At 37.9% G+C, this 25,877-nt stretch overlaps 1 protein-coding gene and 1 non-coding gene across 5 annotated transcripts; both read right to left on the bottom strand.

Moving 5' to 3' along the window:
* Positions 1-661: 661 nt before the first annotated feature.
* Positions 662-22,701, bottom strand: RELL1 (RELT like 1). 4 transcript variants are annotated; one of them, XR_004980114.2, is made up of 8 exons: positions 22,564-22,701; positions 13,277-13,516; positions 11,458-11,529; positions 10,108-10,165; positions 7,300-7,539; positions 6,464-6,641; positions 5,871-5,960; positions 662-3,138 (listed from the first exon to the last, which is right to left on the bottom strand). XR_004980114.2 is itself a non-coding variant. In XM_036382145.2 (7 exons), the coding sequence occupies exons 1-6, from the start codon at positions 22,649-22,651 to the stop codon at positions 6,470-6,472; spliced, it is 870 nt and encodes a 289-aa protein (XP_036238038.1). In that variant the 5' UTR covers positions 22,652-22,701; the 3' UTR covers positions 662-3,138; positions 6,464-6,469. The 4 variants fall into 4 exon arrangements, 2 of the variants coding, with proteins under 2 accessions (XP_036238038.1, XP_036238036.1); XR_004980113.2 differs by having other exon boundaries at positions 6,468-6,641; XM_036382145.2 differs by lacking the exon at positions 5,871-5,960.
* Positions 22,702-25,617: 2,916 nt separating this feature from the next.
* Positions 25,618-25,689, bottom strand: TRNAE-CUC (transfer RNA glutamic acid (anticodon CUC)). The gene has a single exon. It is a non-coding gene; the product is annotated as a tRNA-Glu (tRNA).
* Positions 25,690-25,877: the final 188 nt, after the last annotated feature.

The raw sequence follows: 25,877 nt of genomic DNA, 5'->3' as shown, positions 1-25,877 counted from the left end.
ATATAAAACACAGCTGTTTATCAACCTCTGAAATTCAAAACAGACCCTATGTGACACTGCTAGGAGCACTGAAATAATAAAAAAACCCAAACCCGTAAACAGGATTGTACACTGATAATCCCATCTCAGCTAGCCACAACTTGCTTCAAGGCTCCTTCAAACTATTCATACAGCAAAACCCATTTTTAATGCCCTTTACAGATTACAGTCATCTGTGAGAACATAATGAAACAAATTAAGCATTGTAGTATCACAGACGGACACAGGCTGAGAGGAAACAACTGCAAAGAGCTTCCTGTCATTTGTGGCTTTTCATTCCCTACCTTATGAAAAAATTAAGAATAATGTTGAGTATTTTTAAAAGCTCTGCATCAAATATAATAGAAAGTTAAAAATTTTGATATTTTAAATCTAAGACACCAGTATGGGTTAAAGCACAGATTTCTGTCTTTCTCGTTTAAATATGAAACTAAAGTAGTATTTGCAATTGTCCTTTCTGAAGAAAAGATTACTGCTCTGAAGTACATCACACTATAAACCAACATTCTCACTACCTCCATAAACAAAAACTTAGAGGCAAAAAGATTGCATTTTACATTTAGATGGTGCAAAAATTAAATTTCACTCAATCACTGAAGGCTAAAGGAAGTCAGAAGCAAGCTTAAGAATCAGTATTTTTTTATTTACTGCTTTGTAGTATAAAAGTTGTATATAAACTATTTTGTTAAAAATACATTTCATAAGCAAATTTAAGAAAAGCAGGCTAATATGGCAATATGCATACCCCTACAACAGCAGTGTAGTGTTACAGGCAATGAAACAGGCACAGTTTCTAAATCCTCTCTTGCTTAGGTAGCAATGTATAAATTCAATTCTTGCACTATCAAGTCTCATAATACCTTACATAATTACTTTATACAGGTAAACAATATTTTACATACCCAACATCTTTCCATCCCTTTTATTCTATGTATTTTCAATGGAATCAAAATAGAAACTACTTTTAAAATAAGTAAAAAAAATACATATTACCATTTAAACTTTCTTACATCCTTTTGCCATTTATTTGCCATACTAACCCATCATGCATGAAAATACAGTATCAAGACAAACTGCCCATTTTTTAGAAAAAGCTTTGGGGACAGTCTGTAACTTTGTATCTTCTTTCTGGAAATTATTTGAAAACTGCTGTTTTCTCAAATGCTCCCTTTTCCCAGTATACATTTTTATACTCATAGCTATCAATCTCTTGGAAATTGAAAGCTTATTACTACAACCAATACTAATTATATCTTCTAGAAATATTCTTCACACAAATAATCATGTGAAGCTTAATGTGCGCCTGTAAAATGAGGTTGCTGTTCATGTTGTACTTAAATATTGAAGAGTTTTCAGAAGCTGATTTTAAATTTATGGAAGCAGGGAGCAGTGCTAAACATTGAAGTTAGAGTCCCAGTCAAACAGATATTCTGAGTTCTCAAGGACAGACAATTATTTCTAAAAATATCCATTTTCAAAAGAACAATAAAACATTTATTATTTTCAATGTTTGCGTGGGTAGTGGTGGGTTTTTTGGCAAATATAGCATCGCTGAAAAGTACACATTGATAGGACCAGTCAGTATCTTGTGGATACACACAGAAGGAAGACCATCAGCAGCACATACTTGCAGCAAGAGTGAAAAAACTTGATGTTTCCTGGCAAGACATGAGAGTAACGAATACACAAGCAAGAAGAGTAATTTTGTAGGCACTGATTGTTAACACTGCATACATAAATCAATGAAGAAACACAATTCTCAGATATGAAGAAGAAACACAATTTAGAGCTCCTGTTTAAAAAGACTGAAGGTATCAATTTAAAATAAATCCATTTCAAAAACATACACTGATTTTCCTTGAGTTCATAAAGCAGATTAAGTTATAGTTCTCAGAATATAGTGCAATCTCTACTAAAAAGCATTATATTAGAGCTTATATTCTTAGGCACTCAGAACAAATGATATGATTTTCTGTTACACAGAAAAGCTTGCTGAAGTATTAGAGATTTCTCTGCCCAGAATAAGTAACGGGACAAAGCTGAGATCATAAGTAGATACAGAAAATTAATAGGAGAATACCATGGTAATTTTAGCATTAAGCCACACTTAAAATATGAAAGGAGTAACACTGGCTTAAGATTTTTTTGCCAATGAATACAACTACCCTCAGTCCAATAAAGCCACTCTGAAGCACTTTAGTATATATTCCATAAATTTTTTTAATGCCCAATATTCCATATCTTTATCTAAGGCTTGAACTATGTTGCCTTAACTTAATAAGGAACCTGTGGGTAAGAACAAGAAAAGAAAAGCAAAACTATTAGGCACTCTTCAAATATGAGTGAGCAGTTACAAGAAAACAGGAGAACACAAGGCAATGAGAAAAGTAACCTCACCAAGAGTTCATCCAACTGCATACAAAAAGATGCTCTTCAGCCTGTGTCAAGTAGTAAGAGAGAGATATGGGTCTGGGGAACAACAATTTCATTTAACATCTGCATATAACTGAACCAGTCTCTACTGTGAGGGACCCTGCACAGAGTTGGGTTTATGTACTGAAGGCACACATACAGATTTGGCTGACAATTATTTCCTTGTAGGTTTTACTTGGCTACAAGCAGTTAGATTAAAAGAATATTTTCATCTTTCAAAGACTGGCTTTTATCTTCAGCAAACGCTTGTCAATTTTGGAGTGGGCAGAACAGAAGAAAAATCCAGATGGACCACTGGGGTGAATGCAGTTTATCCATGAGGTAATTGTATAACTCTTTATACTGAGCTCATAAATGCTTGTCTTAAAAAAGTTTAAGACTTGATAAAGCTTTTATCTTTCCTGTCCAAAAACTTTCACGTATGTTTTCTTTCCAAGATGAAGCCATTCATTATGATGTCCACACAGCTCAACAGTATTTAAGTGTCTAAATCTCACTATTTTACTGGTCAAAAACCATTAAGTGTTTAACCTTGCAGGAATGACATCACAGAACTTTTAAAATACTACATTGCCATAAATACATTTCTTAAAATAGTATGCATCTCTTGGGAGTTTTCAGTTTTCTCCAAAGTGCTTGCAGACAATCTTCTTCTAAAAGTTCCACCTGTAAGAGAAGAAAACAGTTCTAAAAATAAACCTAAATAGCAAAATTAGTTTTAGGATGGACACACCAATTAAAAAGTTAGCAGGTGCTCTGAAATGGAAAAAAAAAAGCCACAACTGCATGAAGTAGTTGCCATGCATTCCAAGTTTAGCATGTGAAATCATAAAGAGGAACTAAAAATTGAGCTAGTACTCTTGAAATGCATGGACAAACACATGGACCAACTGACAAATCACACCACAACGTTAAGCACTACAAATGGAAAATGTTACATAGCTTCAGTGTACCAGTACCAGTCTCTGTTTATACCCAGTAGCTTAAAATGGATTTCCAAGAGCTCAACTCAAAGTTTTGACTTCAATTATCAGCTGTGTATCTACCACTCTTTATGTGCCACTAAGCATATTTGAAATGTATTAACTGAAGAAATGGAGTCTGCTGAGAACATGAACCTTGAAGACATAGAGAAGACATGCCACAACTTTCAATGATACAGCCAGCAAGACACTAGATAAGCTGAAACACTGAAGAGGTCGCTTCAGAACACATCAGTTTAGGGAAAAAAAACCCTGGACTTGAGAGCGACAGTAAATACAGGCAGTCAGCAATGCTATTTCATCCAGGTACTGTCCCAGTCAGGAATTCCATCTCATACAGGAACTCTCAGTAACAGTGGTTAAAGTCAGCCACAAATCCTCTGAATGACAGAAAAAAAAGCCTCTGAATGACAGAAATAACTTTTCTAGAAGCAGTTAAACACACATTTAAGTCTGCCTTCTTCCTCTGCATCTGAAGATCTGAGTCAAATTCCCCCAAAGTATAAACTTTCATCAGAAATGAACTGACTAGAGACACAAGTCTTAAATGCAGTTTATCTATTCAGTTTCAGTAAATTGGGCTACAATAATTTATTAGAAGTCTGAAGTAAGTAGCTGAAGTAAAGGTCTAACAACTACCTGTTTACATGTGAGCAGCTTCTCATAACAGTAGACAAAAAGTGATCTAGAACCATGCTAGGGAACCTTTTTCAAGCAAGATCTGTTTCTTTTTTGTAGTGCAAATCAAACAGACCTGGCTAGTTTCCCAGATGATTTACAGAATAGCTCTGTTGGACTAGAGAGACCATTAAAATATTCTGCTGAACCATTTCTTTGCTATTAGAACATTTGTTTTCAGAAGAAGCAAAACTTTAATCCTAAGGGGAGGTTCTAACAATAAAAAGCTGCCATAGATGGACAATTTTTTTACAGCTTTACTATCATATTTCTCTAGAGAACAGCTTATTTTTAAATTAAAGTAGTAATGGTTTAAATTTATAGAACTTTTAGGTAATTACAGGGAACAGCTTTCCTATTTAGGAGAGGAAAGAACACATTAGAGAGAAAAATGGACTACATAACATTTTGAGTGATTTCAAAATGATGGGGTTTTTTTAATCAAAGTGCACTGGAATTTATTTTCATATATGCCCTATTCTTTCTATTTCTTGTGCTTAAAGAGAAGAAAACTAGCTTGTTATCTTCTCTTTAAGCACAAGATATTAGAAAAAAAATCATATTATGAACAATCTGGTGAGATTTCTGTATCTCCCACTAGAGATACAGAAAAGAAATAAAAATAGTTACAGAATTAACAAAACAATTAGCTGGGCATGGAAATGCCAGTCTAGTGAAGGAAGACGTTATCTCCTATTGCATTTAGCTGATATTGATTTTTAAAAGGGAAGAAATAGGAATCACATCAACATAAAAATACTTTGAGCACAAGGACATCATTCTGAATCAGAAAATAAGAGTACTGTTTCACTTTCACTGACATCTGTAGATCCTTCACAGATTTCAGTGCAACAGTGAAACAGCAGCACTAGGCACCTGTGATTTGCCAAAATGTGCTACAGATCAAAAGGCAAAACACTGGCATAGAGAAGTTTGGTCTTATAAATGTCCAGCAATAAAGATGCTTATTCCAATTTCCTAATTTTTGAAACCTGAGCTCCCCCTCCTTGCAATTTAGCCTACCACTGTCTTCATATTTACTGGGGGAAAAAAAAAAAAAAACAAACCTCATTATCCTCCGTAACTTTTTTATTATTTGAAAGCATACCACATCTCCAAGTCTCCTTTCCTCTACAGCAATGTTTCCAAAAACCTGGGTGTAATTTAGTGATGAGGCATAGAGGCCAGACAAATCCATTCTGTTTAGTTCAACAGTCAAACCTGTGCTGCCACTAAGGGTTGGAAGTATCCCACTGCATAAGAGCTCTCTACTTTAACCTCAAAATATGCAAGGGCATTTGAGTCTCACTGCTTTTCTAAACAGACCAAATTTTCTCTTGTGCATTTCCCTCTTCCATTTGATGTAACCAATAGTTTGACACAGCATCATTTAATCCTCTCTCTCAGCATACAGAGTTTGGCACTGTGCATTTTGTTCACTTTCTTCAAGTCCAGCACCTTTACTATGTCACCCCAGAGCCTTTCTTACTCAAGGGTCAAGTCTGAATTTTGAATCACATTGTTTAAAATCACCTTTCCCCTTCATATTATCCATCAGCATATCATCAAATAGAGGCAAACCATATTAACTTCCAGGGTTTTTTTTCCCCTAACATTCTAAACTGTGAAAAGAAAAAAACCAACACAGTGAGGATTTAATTTCAAAACCATGCTGTGCATGTTTTTCACATGCTCAATAGAGTAACTCAAGCAATTCACTGAAGTTTAATGACTCACAAGAAAACCCCAACCGCCAGGCTTAGTTAGATCCCTGTGAGATCAGCAGTTTCATGTGACTCCACTGCTATTAGTCAAAGCTCCACAGATCTATCAGAGAAGTATCTAGTAAGCAATCATCTCATACAAGCATGCAGTACAAAACAGCAAGCATAAGGAAGCCGCTATAGTTATTGAATAACTGTAGTTATCCCAGTGATAACACTGTCAGCAGCACTTGTTTGTTTTGGACAATAAGTACATTGCCACTAAATCTGAGCCATTGCCAAAATTTTTTTCTTGCCAAAAAATTAATATGCAGACATTTTATCTGTTGGACTAGTGATGCCACACCCACAAAAGTTATTTCAACACCTAATTACAAAATCTGAATAAACAATTCGATAAGAATTTGGTGGATAAAAAAAGCCTTTCTTAACTTATCATTAACTGAGCGACCACATAGAATTTTTGCAGACTTGTGTAGAGAATTTTGAAATTGAAAGTTGAGTTTTCAGACAGAACTGATGCATTTTCAACTGTGCTGATTACCTTCACATATTTCACAACATAACACCTCCAGTATGAGTTCCAAATGTTCAGATGTTTGATACCTGCCTTTACTCTGAGCTCCTCCTCTCTTGCACGTCCTGTTTGGCAGGCGTGGCGGGCGCTTCGCTCACGTCCTGTTTCGCTGGCATCTCCCCGTTGACGCTCTCCACGCCAGTAACGGACATCAGGCTCTTCCGCTCCTTCGAGTTGGACTTGTGATCCACTTTTGTGACTCGAAATCTGAGGTGAGCAAAAGAAAGTGCACTTGTATTTCCCCACAGATGAGTTAGATCATTCTCAGGAGCAACAGCATAGGCAGAAACAAATTTCCAGGTCCCCAGAACAAGATGTCAGAGCAGGCACCTACATGGACACTGCTTCGCTTCAGAGCATCTTCCTTCCTATCACCTACAGGTCTTTCTAGTTCTCACTACTGCTGAATCACACTTTCTCAGGGAATTGTGTTTTGAAGCAGAATCCACAGATTGCATACCACTTCTTAGAATAGTGATTTTCTAAGACAAGTACAATATAAGGTAAGAATTAAAAATAACAAATAGAATGAAGTGGTTTCTATACCCTCACACTTACATGAGAAATACCAAATTCAGAGAAATTTATTAGTGTGCAATTCTTGTTTCTTTTAGCCTGTATCAAATGAGCAAGAGCCTTAAATTTACACCCACAGCAAATCTCCATCTTTCTATGTAGTTCTTGAAAAAAAAATGAAAATCACATTTACTTCTTCCAGAAATAACTTCAGCCTAATAGTAACAGGGTTATAAAAAGAAAAAAATCACCAATCTTACAAACAGAGCAGAATTAGTGGATATCTGATCCAACACTGGTCACTGCAGCATTCCAAGAGAAGTATACAACAAAATGACCCAAGCCTTACCTTCCCACAGAAAGGACTGTAACTTCTCCAATACGACTTCTTCTGTTCTCTTTAGATTTTTGAGCTGGCTTTATAAGGTGCCATCGTTTGTGACTACAGCGAGTACAAACATCCTTTTCCACCACTCCTCCAACAGTATGGAAGTGATGGGCTTTGCAGTTGTGTCTGAATGGAACAACACCTGGTGACAAAGGAGTCCCTGGACTCACTGGACTCTCAGGAGAGGTAGGAGATAATGGGCTGCAGAAAAAAAGAAATAAAGAAAATTTATGTTTACTATAAAATACGATTTCTTAAAAAGGAAAAAGGATGAAATCCAACCTTCAGTTAGTCTAGTGAATAACCAGTTTTTACAGGAAACATATATTTGTGAGGATGTCCAGCTTACAGTTCCCTCCAATATTATATTTTTGCAATTGGAATCACTTTCACAAACTGATTCAGCTGCAGTCATGTGGTTAAGGTAACTAACACAAAAGACAAGAAAAAAAAAGAGGGGGAAAATAGTCAGCCTAAATAGAAGAGAATAGGTTACATGAACTTATATTGAAGGAGACATTTAATAAGCTGATTACACTCACAAAAGAACTGCCTGGGAAAACTATAGAAAGTATTTCAGAATTGTTACAGGATCTCAAGGAACTCCGAGAAGAAGAGCACAGAACCACAATACTGAAGGAGGCAAAACTAAAATGTGTACCACAATGACAAGAGGAAACAACATCATCCAGTTTCAAGGGAAAAAATAAAATTTTAAGTACCTAGAAAGAAAAAGCAGTACAACCTCCAAAAGGCATTTGAGATTAACTAATAGAATCAATCCGATTTTCCTCAAAAGCAGAAAAACAAACAGATAGCATTGATAGAAACCAGTTGTACTTTTCTTGGACTTTAGCATCAATTTTAACACTGTCTTGTAACACAGCAGACCAGAGCTCATGAAAGGTGAAATAACTGTACGGCAGCACCTTGTAAAAAAAATTAAAAACACATACAGAATGTAATATATCTGTAGTTGCTGTGAAACTGCAAAGTCATACTAAATGTGGGGGGTTTTGATCCTGGTTATATTCAGTGCTTTAAATAGTTCACTGGGTAACAGAACAGAAGAATAGCTAAAGTACCCACAGACTTTGGGTAACCCATAGCAACTGCAGAGGTCAAGATAACAAATTAGAATGATGAGAAGAGAACACATATATGAAAGACTTTCACACATACACAAATCTTACTAAAAATACAGGATGTATTGCAGTAAGGACAACATAAATTCTCAGTGTTTTAGCAGAAAGCCTTTACCCAAACCTAGACCAAAAAGCAATCAGACAGATGACCATTCTTCAGAAAAAGAGGATCATGAGTAGAACATGAATCATAAACAACATTCTTGCTTAAAAAGGACAAAACAGTGGAAATAACAGAAGTATAACCTGTGAACCTAAATTTACAATACTCAGCATTAATCATGCCAGATCTGATCCTACCATGCAGGTTCACAAATGTTATTTCAAGAAATACAAACAAACTGCAGAGACTCCAAAGGAGAACAGAAAGAACAAATTAAAGAAGTAAAACATGCCAGAGAAGACTGGGAGTTACTTGGATGCTCATATCCAAAATAAAAATATTGGCAAGAAATATTTAATGGTCTACAAATAAATAAGAAAATGCTATTAAGGAAAATAAAAGCAGTTCAATACCTGAAGCAAAGACAGAACTAATGGCTTCAACTGAGAGAAGGGTAGATTTTACTCAGCCATAACTATTTCTATAATTAGGAAGTTTCATAGTGCACTGAACTTGCAAAGAAATACAGAGGATTTCTACTTGATTACAAAAGGTTCAGGATCTGTCAGATTCTGTAAGAGCAATCATTTTCTCTCCTCCTTACTCTTCATATTTTAATTCACCACTGAAACTATAGTATAAAATGCCCAAGATAACATTACACATGACTATGCAAAAAATTCAAATAAATATCTCTACAGAACCACAGGCATTTAAAAGTATCTATACTTGAGGAGAAATCCCTTTGGAAATTCAGGGGTCATTTCAATAACCAAGCCTCTCACCATGAGAACAGGTGTTTAATGGTTCTATACTCAACTCTTCATTTTGCTGAAACTATATACTCCTTTTATAGGTCACACAATACTACTTCCATCTCCTCTGCCTTGAATATGAAGTTATATACAAAGAGTATTGAGAGTCTAGACATAGGTAAAAGTGTACAAATGTACAAATACAAGCACTTTTACACATATGGTGCATATACAAGTTTTTTTACACATACAACGCATCTAAGGCAGAGATGCTTTCTCTACATAATTACCTGTGCAGTGAAAAATCCTAACAGGTAGGTCAACCAATGTCTATTGCTACAATTATAAAGAAAAAAGTAAACCAAAAGCAGACACAGAAGAAGATGTCTCTTGTAAGTTAGCACCTATACAAATGAAATGAGTGCTGTTCTGTTCTTTGAAGCCACAGTAGCTTTGGACTAAGCCACCTTGTAGGTAACTCCACCCCAAAGTAAACCAGTATTTGCAGCATCTGTAATTTTTAGACCAAAATGCAGAAAAACTGTATCATGCACCTAGAACACATAACCAGAAGAGCCAGTCACTAACCCAGGGTATATGTGACAATTTAAGGACTCAAACACAATGGAAAAATCAAAGTATTATTCTCTTAGCTGGTAACTCAAGCAAGCGATGTAGTCTTAGAAGAGTTCAGGAAACAAAGTCCTTTGAAAGCATATGCTTTTAGTTGCCTCAGAGAACATGCATTAAAATGAGGAGTAATTACCTTTCAGGTTCAAAGACACTGCTATCTGCTACCATGGCCTTTAACACATCAGCATTTGCTGCAATGAGAATAAACAGAACTCTTCAAAAGTGAACGGTTCTAACTTTAGAAAAAAAACAAAATTAAAGTTCCTCAAAGATATTTCATTTAAAAGAAAGATGACTGCATTATGCATCTCCAAAAAAGCACAAAAGAAAACTGCAGAAAAAAATGTTAATATAATTCTATGGGTAACCTTAACATGAACTACTAAAACTGCAGTTCATATTGCACTCAAAGCTCCACCCCAATGCAAGCCATGAAACGCAGCCATCTGCACAAAACTCTCAAACAAAATCTCTGAATCACCTCACATGTTTAACTCAACTTCAGATTAAAAACATCAGTTTAAGTGAGCCCCACAAAATGAAAATTCATTATCAGCCAAGAACTATCAATTGCTCATTTCCTATCAAAACACATGAATTACCTAATCCCAATCTCAAGGAAAAATACACAAGCTCAAAGCACTAATAGTCTGAAAAAAACCCCGAACAACAGAAAAAATCCGCAAACAACAAAATCCAAAAATCCCCACATTCAAACTCAAAATCATTGCTTTTCCAGAGGACTAATTCAGAGGTAACTCAAAGCAAGTTCAATGGTCAGAACTCTGATTTATACAAATGTAAAATCAAAAGGCTGACTGCTCTTGTCCTATAAAAATATCCAGTCTCCTAAACATTTCTTCTATTGGGCAAATACATTCTGAACTAACCAAGCATTCCATGGGGTGCTTGTCTATGATTTTGTTTTCTCAGTCACATCTTATCCTTTACTTTGCAGACAAATGCAGATAACACGTACAGAATTCAACATTAGTGCTATATACCAAACCACCCATTAGTGCTATATAAATACCCATTAGTGCTATATACTGTCTCAGTTATGCACAAGCCTCTCACCAGACAAGAGCTGCAAGAATCACTTCAGGACACGAAGCTAAATCTAGTCAAAACATAAAAGTTTCCACAGGCTTTAAACACTGCCACTAAGAAAGCAACATTGAGCTTTTACTTCACAAAGCAAAAGGCTGAACCAAAAAGACCCAAATACCTAAACAGTTAAAATTTATGGAAATGCATGACCTGAATTTACCATACAAAACAATTTTCAAGTAAGCAAGAAACTTCCCTACTGTCCTTGAAGTTACTGCCTTGTAAAGACAATTTCAAAGAGCTAAGAATGAATTGGTTATTAAATGAAAGCACGTGAACATACCATCCGTCAGACTATCCAAAAAAACATATTTGTTATAGAACACCATCACAAGGGCTGCTAACTTCAATGGCAGTAACTTCAATACTGTACCTTCATTTTTCATGATGTAGTTAACAATTTGTCCCACAGTGTCACTATTCTCATGTATAGTTTCATTCATTTCTGTGCAAAGAAATAAATATGTTGTCAGTATCTTGGCCTTATGAATCAAGAACTGAACTACTTTAAAAATAAATAATGATAAGACAGTCACAACCAAAACTGAACACAAACCAGAAGAAACTACATTTCAAAAAAGAGGCGAGATTTTTTGTCACTTGGAGGGAAAGCTTAGGTAGGACTTTATCATCCTTATTCAGTAAAAACTATGAACACAGGTTTATCATCTCTACAGTAGCCCAAACAAATTCAGCTGAGAACTAATTAAGCTCAGTGTTTTCATAAACATACTTCAAAATTCCTTCTCCAGCTAGTAAGGAGGAGACAAATAAGAGAGCAGCATTTCTAATCCTAACAACAGGAAGGGGAAAAAAACCAAACCAAAACAAAACTGTCTCAAACTACTATTCTAAAGCAGGTACTATCCACTTTTAATATGAGGGGGATTCAATTTAAGAAGATTTTTTTAAGAAGATTCAATTTAAGATTCAATTTTCACATCTTCAAGGACATAACAATTGATTAATTAAAAAAAAAAACCTGAAAACTTTTGTAACAGAATGCACCCATTAGCAATATTAAACCCCCCCTAGAATAATCAGCAAAGAGTGAAGATCAATTGGGGAACTAAAACAATGAAGAGGCAAAACTGTGCCCTTCCCTAATAATTGTTATAATGCTTTATTTAAAAAAATGGGATTGAGGCAAGTTTGATAGGCTAGACTCTAAATTCTTCTCTTATGTAGTAAATTAGGAGCTTCCCCACCTCTGTACCCATGCTTCATCTTAATACCTGCAACTTTGCAATGTAACTTAAGAGCAGCTCCTTCCTGCCACTGAGACATGGGGGATGTCCCCATTTCATTACCACTCCCCTGTTCCAGCCAGGGGAACTATCAGATCAGACAGCTCCACTCACTGCACAGCTGCCCCAGCTAATGCCTAAGAACACACTGACACATCATTACTGCACCACATGGGTCTACCCTTACCACAGAGCCACTGTAATTTGCACTCATTATGAACCTACTGAATGAAATTAATTGGGAGAAAGGAAGAGGAGTATTTACAAGTGACTTTTGTTCTTACTTACATTTTACAAATGCTATACCATGTTATAGCCCTTCCCACCTGGTAACACCCTTTTTTTCCCCAAGTAAGAATAAATGTGAAAAAGGAACAATAAAAACAAGGGTACAAATGAACAAATGTTAGGATAAAAAAAAAAGGCATCTTTAAGGAAAAATTATAAGTCGCATTACATAAAACAGAATAAAGATATTCAGTCCAAAGGCTTGGTTTTATAAAGAGAGGGGAGAAGTGAATGACAGCACAACAGGAACAAATTAAGATCGCAAAACACAAAACTAAGATTTTAGGCTCTAAATGGAAGCTTTTTGCCACTTCTCAGCTAGCACCATGTACAACAATACTTTGTTGTTAACAGCATGTAAAATGCAGAAAAATGATCTGGTGACTCCATCTGTGGAGTTGCAAACAAATATAGGGATACTTTGATCCCTCTCTAGGCTCTTACTTAATGTTAGCAGACTCGCATGGGAAAAGCGGAACATGCCTGGATTTGACTGGCAGAGATCAAACCCCAAGTGACATGTAGTAACAAAAATATTATTCTTAATACTGCTTTGATGTCAAATATAGACACAGAAATGACAGAAGTCTTACAATAAATTATTTCATAGTAGTTGCAATGTAGAGAAATAGGAATTTGTTTATTAGACTTGATTACCTATTTTTTCGTCAATTTTTTCTTCTTCTAGTTCTTCAGCTTCTGTTGTACAACGGTATCCTTTTTTCTTAAGGATATGGCAGATAAGGATCCCCAAGAGACCCATGATGAAGAAAACAGGAACCAAAGCAAAGGCAATATACTCTAGGTGTTCAGGCTTGCCATCATTGCCATCCATTTTAGTTGTCAAAGTAGTTGTCTGTAAGCCATGGCTTGACAAAACCCATGGAACCTCTCCATCTATGTAAATCAATAAATAAATGTATCACTATACACTGTAAATCACTTGAAAAAATTCAGAAAATTACAAGCATGAGCAAATCTCCACAGTACCCTCTGCAGTGAAGAGGAAAACACATACTCTACTGGCTGACAACTTACACCAGAAACAGCAAATATTCCCTCTTCACCAAACAATTACAAACACCTAACACTCAAAAAACCTGCATGATATTTCTTCAATATAACAGTGAAGAACCAACCATACAAGCCTGACAGGCTTGTGATCTCAAATAAAGGGCTCACATGGTTCACAGAAGAATAACACTACCATTGCTCCTTGTTCACATCAGCAAGGAAATGAAATGCTATAATATTCCTCCAGTCCAGGAGTTCATGCAAAATTACCAATAAAACGTGGATCCTTCCCTAATATGAGAGTAAATACTGATTTAATATTGACCCTTGCATAGAAAAATTATCAGGTGTGAAAGAAATAGCCTTGATTTTTATTTTTCTTTTGACAGTGGAAATTCTCAAAAGAGCATCCACCCATCTCATCAGAATAAGGTGGACTCATTGTTTGTCTGAGATCTGGAAATCATTTTGTATTTAAACTTGACATGAAGGAATTCTTTTTGCTTGCAAAGAATTTAAGTTGAAGCATTGTCACACACTATATCCACATTTAAGCACTTTTGTTTAAGTTCTGAATTTCACAGATGTAAACTCTATGTTATAAACTGGGATTCTGACCTATCAAAAGTATAGAATATTTTCATTAGAAGGGAAACTTGAAATTCATCAGTCCAAGTGCTGCTAAAAGCAGCACTGATTAGATCAGGTTTTGCACATAAGCTCCATCCAGATAATGAACATTCCACATCTGTGAACAATCTCTTCAATAGTAACACACTTTTAAGTCCAATATACACAAAGAAACTAAGAACACAGTACCTTCTCCCATATCAAAGTATAAAAAGGTAAACAGCTCAGATAAATCCAAAATTACACGTTGCATACTCAAAACCTTTGCAAACCCTTAGAGCTTATACACATTCCCCACCCCATGTAATAAAGACTTACATATTACTATCCCCAACATGCATTTCTACCTTCTATTCTTCTCCTCCACTCCAGCAGAAAACAATTTTTTTTTGAGTAGGAAATAATGACAACCAGAACGTGTTCATTTTTTTATCCATCTATTTCCCATCTACTTGTATTGAAATGGACAAGGAAATTCACAATTGTTCCATTCATCAAACTCACTGAAGAATAGAAGTCAGCAGAAAACCATTTACATGACAGGGACACTTTCACAACACAAATGTCTAGAATTATAATCCTTTCCTTTCAAAAACAGAACAAAACAAAACAAAACAAACAAAAAAAAAAGAAAAGAGGAAGCCTCCAAAAAATTGCAGAAAGAGCATTATTCCACAAACATCTCCTGCACTGGCTGCATAACTACATTGCATTTGAGAAACACCAGTAAGGCAACAGACAGCAAAGAGAAGTTTGGTACTTACCCTAGTTTTCTTTATTCCTCTAGAAACAGTAAACCTTTTATTTTAAAACATTTCTGAATTTTTCAGAACAGTCTCAAATTGACAGTTGGGTAGCATCAACTGCTCAAGTGAAAACAATGGAAATTACTTGAAATAACAACTGATAAACCCCAACTAGCAACAACAACAAAAAAAAAGATGTATTAAGAATTTTGCTAAAATAATTTCCTAGGAAATAGCAGAAATGCAGCCAAACTGAAAGAAGTGCAAACAAATTACTGAACAGATCTCAAAACTAAAAGTTAAGCAGAATCTGAGGATATTTGCTTTGGACAAAACCAGACGGTCTAGTTTGTTCCCAAAATCAAAAGAGAAAGCTATTCACTTTTAAGAGGGCAGCAATCCTACAGATGACTGTGTGCAGAATTTACCAATGTGTAACCTTTGAAGCTCTAACGTATGCCTGAGTAGGACAACTGAAAACTACCTACAATTTAACACTTCAAGATTGCAGTTGTTTTATACTGCAAGGAAACAGAAGACAGGAAAGGGTAAGGGATACAGTCATGTAACTGAGAAGGCTGATCTTACACACAGTTTACTTGCATTCTAGAATTTATAACTCATGCTTTAATATGCCAAAATATTTTTTTTTTCTAACTCATCAGGTAGCAACAGCCACAAAGTATCCCAGTTAATCAACTAAAGTAGTTTCATTTACTTTTGAGGCAGGAGAAAACCATCACACCAGAGAAGTTTTACTTGGATGACTACAACATCTCAGAATCTAGGAAATACAACTGAAACAGTATACAACACAAGCTCCTAAGGGTATTAATAAATAAGCACCTTTCCTGTTCAAATCTAAGACAACACAACACGCAGATACTTTGGATTTTGTTGCACAGTATTGATTTTAAGAATGAATGGGAAACACCTCCCTTCTATCAACATCCACTTGCTAGTCAAGCCATTTTGTGGAAGGGTCATAAAATTTATCCAACTCAACTTTGGGTTTTCTGCCTCTCTTTGTGGCAAGAGTGCCATGGATTGCCCAAACAAGTATCTATTTTCTCCATAACCATGGCAGGAAATTCCCACCAAACACAGAGAGCAAGGGGGCCTTATAACATGGCTAGAGGTCCATGCCTCTGGCTTTCCATGTCATGGTTCACTGCAATTCTTCCAGATCCAAAGTGGTTTTCAGAGGTCCCTTCCCATTCAGTTCTCTGCTACCCCAGTCACTGTGCTCCTGACAGACTGTAATCCTAAAAATAGTTTTTAACTGGATTACTGAGATAACCTTACAAGCAAAGCAAAGCACTCAGCTTTCATTATCAAACACCCTACACAGTCTGCCCTCAAAACCCTCAGCAGTTATGCCATAATGCAAAGCCAAGCCCTGAGGACCTAAACAGGCAGCACATTTTATGTGCCAAGTCACAGCTCCATCATTCACTGTGCATTCCCCATTCCCTTTCCCCAGAGGCACATTACACTTCTGTCAGACTGCTGACAGTTCACCTCAGTCTCGTGATGCATGATGCTGCTTCTCAAAGGTTTTCATCAGGCCATAGCAATCTTCCTTGACTTGAGTCAATTCATAAAGAACTGATTTGTTTCAGCGCTTTGCTGTCCTGGCATTTTTATACACCAGTCATTGTATACTAGTCTACACATGCAACAGTTGAGGATGTGATCTAAATGAAATTATTTAGAAGTGATATTCAGCACACTTAGTAATGTTTAAACTGAAAATAATAAATTGCAGTCATGCTACTAATTCAGATCCCATGCACTCATTTGCTTTAAAAAATAATATATGCCAAGTACTGAAGTTGAATGTTGCCTGCCCTTACTTCATCCTTACCTAAGTAGTAAAATATAAAGATAGTCAACCTTAGACAAGTCTTTTGGTTCTAATCACTGTTACTCAGATACTTTGGTAGTGTTCTTCCACCTCAGCAATTGCTCAAGACAAATTGCAGCACCTTCAGGAAACAGAATATAAGAGGAAAAAAGCTAGCAGATAACTGGAAAAATATTTCATGCTTCATTCAATTGCAATTTTAACATGGCATAGACAATTTTTTCATAAAGCACATGAGAAATTTCTAGAAATATTTAATCTTGCCTAAAGTACAACTCAGATCCTTGAAAAAACAAATCATTTTAATAACCAAGATCAAAACAGCTTAGTTCTTATATTAGCAGTATACAACTCAGCATTAAAATAATGCAGATTTTCTAAATCTCCTATACTAAATCTAAGTAGAATCTACACCCATCTGATTACTTCAAGCACATTCCACTTGTTTTTGTATTGTTTAATTTAGAGAAAGTGGCCCATAAACAACAACGTAATCTTCTCTCTGCTCTACTGGTAAAAAATCCTCTTTAGTTACTCTGGATTTTGCCCATTATCCCCATGCCATTTACCTTTTATGGCATGCCTTTTAAAAAGGTTTGTTTACTTGTTATGAATTGGTTATTTGAGCAATCTACCTGCTAAAAATAGGTACATATATATTCACTATCTTCTTGTCCATTAAGTTTAAGGAGTAACAGGATCATATTCCCTGCTTTTAGGAATGAAAATGAAACATAGATATCAATCTCACAGTATACAGAAACAAACTATTGTTGGCCTTAATGTTAATTAATATTTAAACAAACTAAATATGATCACATACAACCTATTTAGGTCCAACACAACTGAAATATGGTATGGCACATGATCTGCTCAAACATCTCAGCTAAGCACAGCTGGAAAACAATGCCTCAGTAGCAATATCAGCATCGACGTTTCTCTCCCTCCTCCTCACCATTAATGGGCCAGTCTACCCAGCAGCAGAAAAAAGGACCATCACTTAGGGTTCAAAATACTCAAAGAGAATATTGTTTGCGGGGGGAGGTTGGCTCTTTTGGGAGCTTTTCTGGTGCTTTGTCTTTTCCTTTCTTTTGTACCTGGATCACTTGTGGATCAAATCATCCCACAGACCTACACACTGCTGCTAAAAACATTGCTTAAGCTTTCTGAGGCAATGGCACAAGGAGAAATGGTCAGGCAGCCTGTGAACCCAGCTCCCCCTGCAAGGAAAAGATACCTGATGACGATATGTAGTCATCCTCTCCTGGCTCTACAGGAAGTGTATTTTCAACTAAATTAAATACTAACAACACTTCCCACCTCCAGGACAGATATCAAAGGTGGATGGATCATGGAATGATTTGGAAAGGACTTTAAGGACTATGTAATCCCAACCCTGCCACCATTGGCTAGGACACCTTCACTAGATCAGATTGCTCCATCTGGATGTGCTCGTTCATTTACAGCATTCATTTTACAGTATCATTTAGCGTAAAACTTCTTCATGTTAAATTACATGCTCTTAAATTCAGGCATAAAAATAAAAACTCCTTGTTTATTAGCTAAATTTCCTAAACACACACTAAATACCTCAATCTCAAGAATTTAAGAAACTAACTTTACTTTTAAAGTTGAGTTTTAGTGAAGTTAATTCAATGCCAGATTGTATCTCCTAGCATTTCAGAAGTGGTGGATATTTCCTTAAAAGAAAAGAAGTTCTAAATCCATTGTATACTTTCATTCAGTACCTTCAACTTACTCAGAGATACAACATTTTATTAGAGCTGCAGTAGAGGTTTCTATTATCAAGTCACATTTAAGTTTTTTAGATTCTTAATTCAGGTGCTTAGCAGGGAAATCATTTAGGTAAATCATTTACTCTGATGGTAATCATGTATTCATTTAATACATGTCTTTATTTTACTGATAGTAAACTTAACAAGAAGAGTTTGATGCAACTTCAAAATAAATACACTTTTTATGAGCTATCTGATTCAAATAGCATTTATCTATTCTGGACACTACAGTCAAACTGCTTTTGCAAAACTAAGCAGATGAAATTACTAGCAATTTCAATCACAAGACAAAATATACCACTGCCCAAAACACAAACACAAAAAAATAATGAGGAAACATTAGGGCTTCTCTGCCTTACTAGTCAGGTGGTAGCTACAGACGAGAGCAGACACACTAGAAAAGTCAGTAAAGAAGAGGTTGAAAAAAGTTTAAATATTTTCTAGAGAAAAAAACCTCTCAAGTGAAGAAAACCTATTCTCTACCACTTGCTTTGTCTATTGTTCAAGGAAATTGTACATCAGGGAATATGCTTAAAGTGAATAACAAAGGAAAGCCACCTATCATCGAAGAAGAACATTCAACACATTTGTGAATTCCACTTAACTTCTGGCTTCCTTGTAGTAATCAGAACCTACAACCAGAAGTGAAATAAGCAGGAAGTGAGATGACAAAAAGGAAGCCACATGATGAAGGAACATACTGACAACTAATAACACACTGCCAACTGCCTTAGAGGTTACAGGGCTGATTAAGAATTTCTGTTAGGAACAAACTTCAAAGCCTTCATCAGATTTGTCAAAAGCAGTATCTCAAGAAAGTGAGCAGAAGGACCAGCCAAGTTTCCTTAAAGCTCATTCTAAATGCACCTACTTAGTGAACACCAACAGTAAGCCCCAGGCAGCAAGTCTCAGGCACGACGTGAGACACCCAACAGCATCCATGGTACCAACATTGTGCTCACAACCATAAAACACCAAGCTTTTCAGAGTGACTCAGGCCACAGCCTGCTAAGAGTTCTTACATTAGAGACAAAATCTCTGGCTCACCAAAGTCACTACAAAAATTTTGACTGTAGGCAAATTTTGCAGGAAGTTCTTTACTAATGCAAATTTCTTCTGAATTATACACCCTATCAACACATGCAGTAAATTTCTGCAGAAAGTTTTAGACTGGTTTCTCTGAAAGCCTCAGGGTAGGGTGGGGATTCAGAAAGGAGGTACCTGCTATGTAAGGTAGGTCCTACTCACAGCAAAAAAAAATATAGCTAAAAGTATCACTGTATAATGCATATAAGACTCGATGATTTTGAGTGCTGAAATAATTGCAATAAGCATTGCAATTCTCTCACAGCCAGAGAGAGCTTAAGAACCAACAGGGAAGACCAAACCTAGTCAACCATCAGTCACCACACCATGAAGGCATCTGACATCATTTAGAATTCTGTGAGAAAAAAAAATTAACAGTATATAGAGCAGTTTTGTTCTGTTGAGAAAGGGAAAAATTTAAATATAAAGGGAAGTAAGATTTAGCCTGTTCTTTGTGCTACACAGTATGTGATTGATAATGCTGCATTAACACATACAGACACAAAAAGCTTATGGTTCACTGTTTACCAGTACTAAATTGCAGTGCTTATGGTGTAATTGCTTTGGTCACTACTTGAGCAGCATATAGCTCCTACAGCAAAAATACACAGAACTGGGGCTTTACATTTGCATATCTGTTGGAAAATTGTTCCTCAAACTTCAGTTTTCAAATACAACACTCTGCAAACAGCTACAGTACATCTAATAAAGCACATTTCACCAGTATGGCCATTAAAAAGCAATGAAATAAAATTCTTCCTGGACACATGAGCTATTTAGTACTATTGCATATCATTGGTTAAATTCACAAGCACAATCAGCATCTAGTGAGTAGCACTAAATCAATGCCACCAAGCATATTGTATCAATGAATTTATGCATGCTAACAACAGTCCTTACTAGTTTACAGAAATCAAAAATCATTTTTAACCCAAACCAAAGTATCTCCTATGTGAAGAGGTATACTGTGATCTTGAGATACAGCAGATACATTGGCAGAAAGCATTTGTAAAATTCTGAGAAGAAAATTCTTTCACAGCTTTTTGCATCTCTTGCTAGACTTGCCAAGTTTTAGCCTGCATAAGAACAATCTTCTTTAGCTAGATATACATACTATTGCTGCTGTAGTTATTAAATCCTACAAAACCCTAGTAAATTGCTGCTGTAGTTATTAAATCCTACAAAAGCACATAGCATACCAAAAGCTCTCCACCCACCTTCAAGTTCAATAAAGCAATCCTGAGTATAAACATTTGTAAAAAGTCAGTATAAACCTACATACACACATCCTTTCGTTTACTAAAACATCTGTTTACAGCCTCTTCAAGATACCACTAGCAGGTAAACTGTATAGTAATTATAGCATGTATCAACATGCAGCAATTCCCCGAAGTAACAGCCAAAGAGCAAACTAGTTTTTATATTTTTATATGTTAAAAAAAAAAATATATATATATATGGTCATGATCAAGAAGAGAAGAAAAATCCACGACTTCTCCTCATAGTTTACATAGAAAACCTCAGGTCCTCAGACAGCAGCTACAAGGCAACATAAATCTGAAATTCAAGGTGCATAGTGGTACTTATTTCTTTCCACTCTCCCGAAGCACTGGATGACAAGCCTTCCATTCCTCTTGCTTTCAGAAAATAAACAGCACGCAGCAGATATCTCAAACCCTTCTGACCAAGCCTGCCTGCACCAAGTAATATACAAATATACAAAAGGAATGCCAGAAAGACAAGAAACACTTCTGGATTTATTCTTTGCTAGTAAGTATGGCCATCTTAACTGTTTCCACTAAGTTGAAAGTTTACTCTCAAACAAGCTGGTATACTCTTACTGATGTCATACCACCAGAAGGTAATACAGCTGATCAAGCTGAAAGTGGAAATGAGCATCAATTTTTAATACAAGCGTTTGAGCATCACAGACAATGCATTAAAAAAAAAAAAAAGCAAGCACTTCAGACTAAGACTACACTGGCAACGAATTTGGTTTCATTTTGAGATTATTAGTAGCATAACAGTTGTGGTTAGACATAAACAAAGAAAATGTCATTTTAAACTAACTTCCTCTAGTGATTGTATGTGTGCAAGTGCTCTTCAGAGTTCTCAAGGGTTACAGTCAACTTTTCATTTCCAAAACCTAAACGCTAAGCCAAACTTAACCTCACAAGTGAGGATAAAATAGAAACAATTCTTTAATGCACTTCAATCTTAAGAGCCATCCGATCCCAGTCAAAGTGAATCATCTACGGAGGAGTTGTCCGACTCGAGCTCGTACGGCTCATTATAGTTTTTGGTTGGTTTTTTTTTTTCCCCTCGCCACTCCTGGCCATAACCCCCTACATCAGCACGCCGGGCTATCGCGACATAAGCACCGCGCGATCGCTGAGGGCATCGCAGCCCGCCCGAGCGGGACCCGGCGGCGCCCGCCCCGAGCGCCCCCGCCGCGCTGCGCTGACAGGCCGGAGAAACTTCAGCCGCTGCCGCCGCGGAGCTCTGACCTCTTCCAGCCCGCTGCCCGGGGCTGCCCGGGGCTAGGGCGGAGGGGGACGCGCCGCTGCCTTGCCGCTCTCCTCCCTCGTTCCCCACAGGGACTCGAAAGCCGGGGACCCCGAGGAAACCGCGTCGGGCCGCGGCAGAAGCAGCGGGGTCAGCCTAGACATCCTAGCGGCGAGTGAGGCCGTACTGCCCGGCGAGTTCACAGCCCGCGCAGCGGTACAAGGGCCGCCGGCGGGGAACGAGGGGGTCGCGGATTGAAGCGTCCCACCGCGGCGAAGGACCGAGGCCGCAGCGACCCACCGAGAGCGGAGCTGTTGCCCAGCCCGTCAGCCATCAGGCCCAGCGATGGCGCAGTCGGCGGAATCCCGCCGGTCGCCGCCGGAGCCATCCCCGACGCTTTGCCCGCGCTGCTGCGCGCTGGCAGCGGGGCCGTTACCGCCCTACCCTGCCCGGCCCGGCCCAGCGGCGGCGGGGCGCGCCCTGCCCGCACGGCGCCTGCGCGGGGCCGCCGGCCCGGGGCGGTGCTGCCCCGCAGCGCCCGCCCTGCTGGAGCTGCCGTGGGGAAGCGCTGAGCCTGGGTGGCGGTGCCAACCTTAGCGGGGGGCGAAGGCCTTTGTTGTACGTTCCTGTGGGGCTTACCCGAAGGCGCCCCAGACATAGGTTTAGTATTACAGCCCTCAAACGTGGTTTCCTGAGCCCAGCAACCGCAACGCTGGGGTGCAGCGAGGGGGCAAGATGGGCGCGGGGCATCGTGTCCTAAAGGACCCGAGGTAATTCCTTGACCCGTTTGCACGGCATTGGTCTTGTGCCACAATGGCTCCCGAGTGCCTGGGGTGAGTGCAGGGCCACCCTCATGGAACTGCCCACGGGGCAGCCTCTCGCCCGGACAGGTTTGGGTGTGTCTCCCTGTGGGTGTCAGCTGTGGCCAGGGAAGGCTTCTCTGCCGCCGCTGCCTCAGGGGCCGTGCTCGTTGTGCCGGCAGCTTCTGTGTGCCAGGGCTGTGTCAGGAGCAATCTGCACCAGCGTGGAGCCTGTTTCCTGCATGGAGGATACTCACTGTGAGGGCAGGGCAGCGAGGAGCCACGGGGCCTTGTGGAAATTGTAGCCACCACAGCAGCGTTATCACCAGGACATGCAAGAATTCAGAAACTAAATGTGGCCCTGGATTCACTGCCCCTTAACATGTGGGGCATTGCTTCCACTCACTCTGTTACCTCTTCCCATGCACCAGGCCTGAAATTCATACTTTATTCCTTAAATCTTCACTGCTAAACTTGAGCTTAATTTTATACTCTGGTAAACTAACTCTCCTGCTTAGAGCTTGGCCCACTTTGTATTTCAGCAGCCACAGCTGGACTTTCCTACCGACGTGGCATGAAACTAAAGATTTATTCTTGTACATAAGGCAGAGGCAACTATAGCTTCCCAGTACTTCCAAATAGAGTACTCAAAATTATTCTAACCTAAATAATTTATTTACTTGCTATTACTGATTTTGAATACCTAAAGTAAACTCCACTCATTTAAGATACAATATTGCAATAATTATAAAGACATTTTTGAATTTTTTTTTTCATCTGGTACCAACATTGTGTGCAGAAGTACTCTTATTTCTGCACACAGTGTTGGTACCAGATGCAAAAACATCTGTTCCAACTGGACCTATCCACAGATACCTACCTCAGAATACCAGACTGCCAGCTTCCTGTCTGGGACAATCACCCCTACTGATATCTCCTCCCCTCACTACCTCTCAGTCTCCTTTTCTAGTAAAAAAAAATATGCAGAAAATTATGTTCTGAAAAAGAGTACATTTCTGCAATAGAAAAAAAAATAAGTGCTCTAGAAATAATAAAAGTTTTAAGCCTTTTCCTCTGTGCTTGACTGTCAGCTCTATTCATGGTACTGACTGTAGCCACTATCTTTTATGCAATTTTTTTTCAGAAATGCAAGTATTAAAAGATGAGGGTGATTCAGTATCTGAGATGTTTATAGTTGGAAATACCTCTTCATGAAAATTCAGATGTTTTCTTACTACTCAGTGCGAGACCCATCTGTTTATTAACCAAATAATAAGGAACTTGCAGAGCTGTCCTTTTCAACACAATAGGCAGTCAAGCAGCAGGACACAGGGTGCTTTGCACTTTTAAAAACAATTATTTCTTCCTCTTGGGTTTTCTACAGAAAGCACTGCTGCTTACCTCAGTCGCCCCTGCTCTGCCACTTACATTTTTATTTACTCTCTTTTTTTTGAGGGTGTGGTTCTCTGTCAGCTGTTCTCAGTGTCATAAAAGTGACAGACTTGGAGAGAGGTAGAAACTTCCTTTTCTTTTGGGTAAAGTGCAGCACTGCAGATCCCAACTCAAAGGAAATGGCAAAATGCAGCAGATTACTGAACCATATCTGCCTACATAAAACAAGCTCTCCAGAGGCAGGCTTTAACTCAATCTCCCTCTGACTTCAGAAATTTTCCTTTTAAGATTAGAGAACTAATCTGGGTTTATAACCAGGGAATTGGCACAATTTCTGAGACAGTAGCTTCCTGCCCTTCCTTGTCCACTGGAACAAACACCCCTGGGCATGGGGAAAGTATCAAATTAGCTCTGCCACTAGAAGATCTGTGAAACCACCTGTCAGCTTTTATGAAAAATAATAAATCTCACTCAAAACATTACTAAGTTTCCTTAACAGTCTCAAAACTAATTTTCAATGAGGTTTAATTGGCCCAATCTATGTCAGTTATTTCCTCAGGATTTCTAGAATGTATCTTAGGTTTGTTCCCATTACTAAAAGCAATCAGTTGGGAAACTTGCAAGCAGTTTTTCTATTGCAAAGTAGTCAAAGAAATTTTGTTCAAGTAGTATTTGGCTCTACCCACTACTAATTCTGGAAATTTAATGTCCAAACTAAATTCCAGTGTTGATTTTCTTTATTGGGAGATCTTTCCAGAATTTCATTTTTATTGGTAATAATGCCAGAACAAATCAGACAACTAATTATCCTCATTTGTAGAAGTTACAGAAAGAATAAGCATTGGCAGAAGTAAGAAGACAGGAACCATTGTTTGCACATCTTAAGTAGTGTGGTCTTAAACATCAAAATAAAGAAAGTGAAACTGGAAATACCAAGTCACCAAGCCCTTTTATGTGACCTAATAAGATACTTTATACCGAACTAGCAGGATGCTAATTTCACAATTAATTATATATACATATAATTACATATTAAAATCCACCTATTTCAAGTATGCACAAATACCTCCGTGTAAAACTAATAATTCCTCTTTGCTAGTAAAGCGTGAAAAATGTGAGACCTCCATGCCTTGCGCCCATGTGAAATGGCGCGGTTTATTAATTCCCTGACCGGGAATCGAACCCGGGCCGCGGCGGTGAGAGCGCCGAATCCTAACCACTAGACCACCAGGGAAACGATGCATGGCACCCGCACTGGCATTGGGGCAGTGTCAAACCGTGGCACCTTTGAAAATCAAATTCTATCTATTCCCACATAACTTAATTGCTCGGTTTTATTACTAGAATCACAGTTAAGACTCCCTGTTTTCTAAGCATCCTTTCTACAAGCATTCTTTGTATGTATTATCTATATATTCAAAG

This window comes from Molothrus ater, chromosome 4 (genome assembly GCF_012460135.2).
Source record: "Molothrus ater isolate BHLD 08-10-18 breed brown headed cowbird chromosome 4, BPBGC_Mater_1.1, whole genome shotgun sequence".
In the NCBI taxonomy this organism is placed as follows: Eukaryota; Metazoa; Chordata; class Aves; order Passeriformes; family Icteridae; genus Molothrus; species Molothrus ater.
The sequence above is the reverse complement of the archived record's forward strand: the minus strand, read 5'-3'. Positions and strand labels throughout refer to the sequence as shown.

Bases quoted from the DNA above. Each gene is read 5' to 3' on its own strand.
- RELL1 (XM_036382145.2), bottom strand. From the start codon at position 22,651: ATGGCTCCGGCGGCGACCGGCGGGATTCCGCCGACTGCGCCATCGCTG. The intron at 13,517-22,563 runs GTGGGTCGCTGC...TGATTTACATAG, and splicing joins GGGCAACAGCTCCGCTCTCG to ATGGAGAGGTTCCATGGGTT. The intron at 6,642-7,299 runs GTAAGGCTTGGG...TGCTCACCTCAG, and splicing joins ACAGTCCTTTCTGTGGGAAG to ATTTCGAGTCACAAAAGTGG.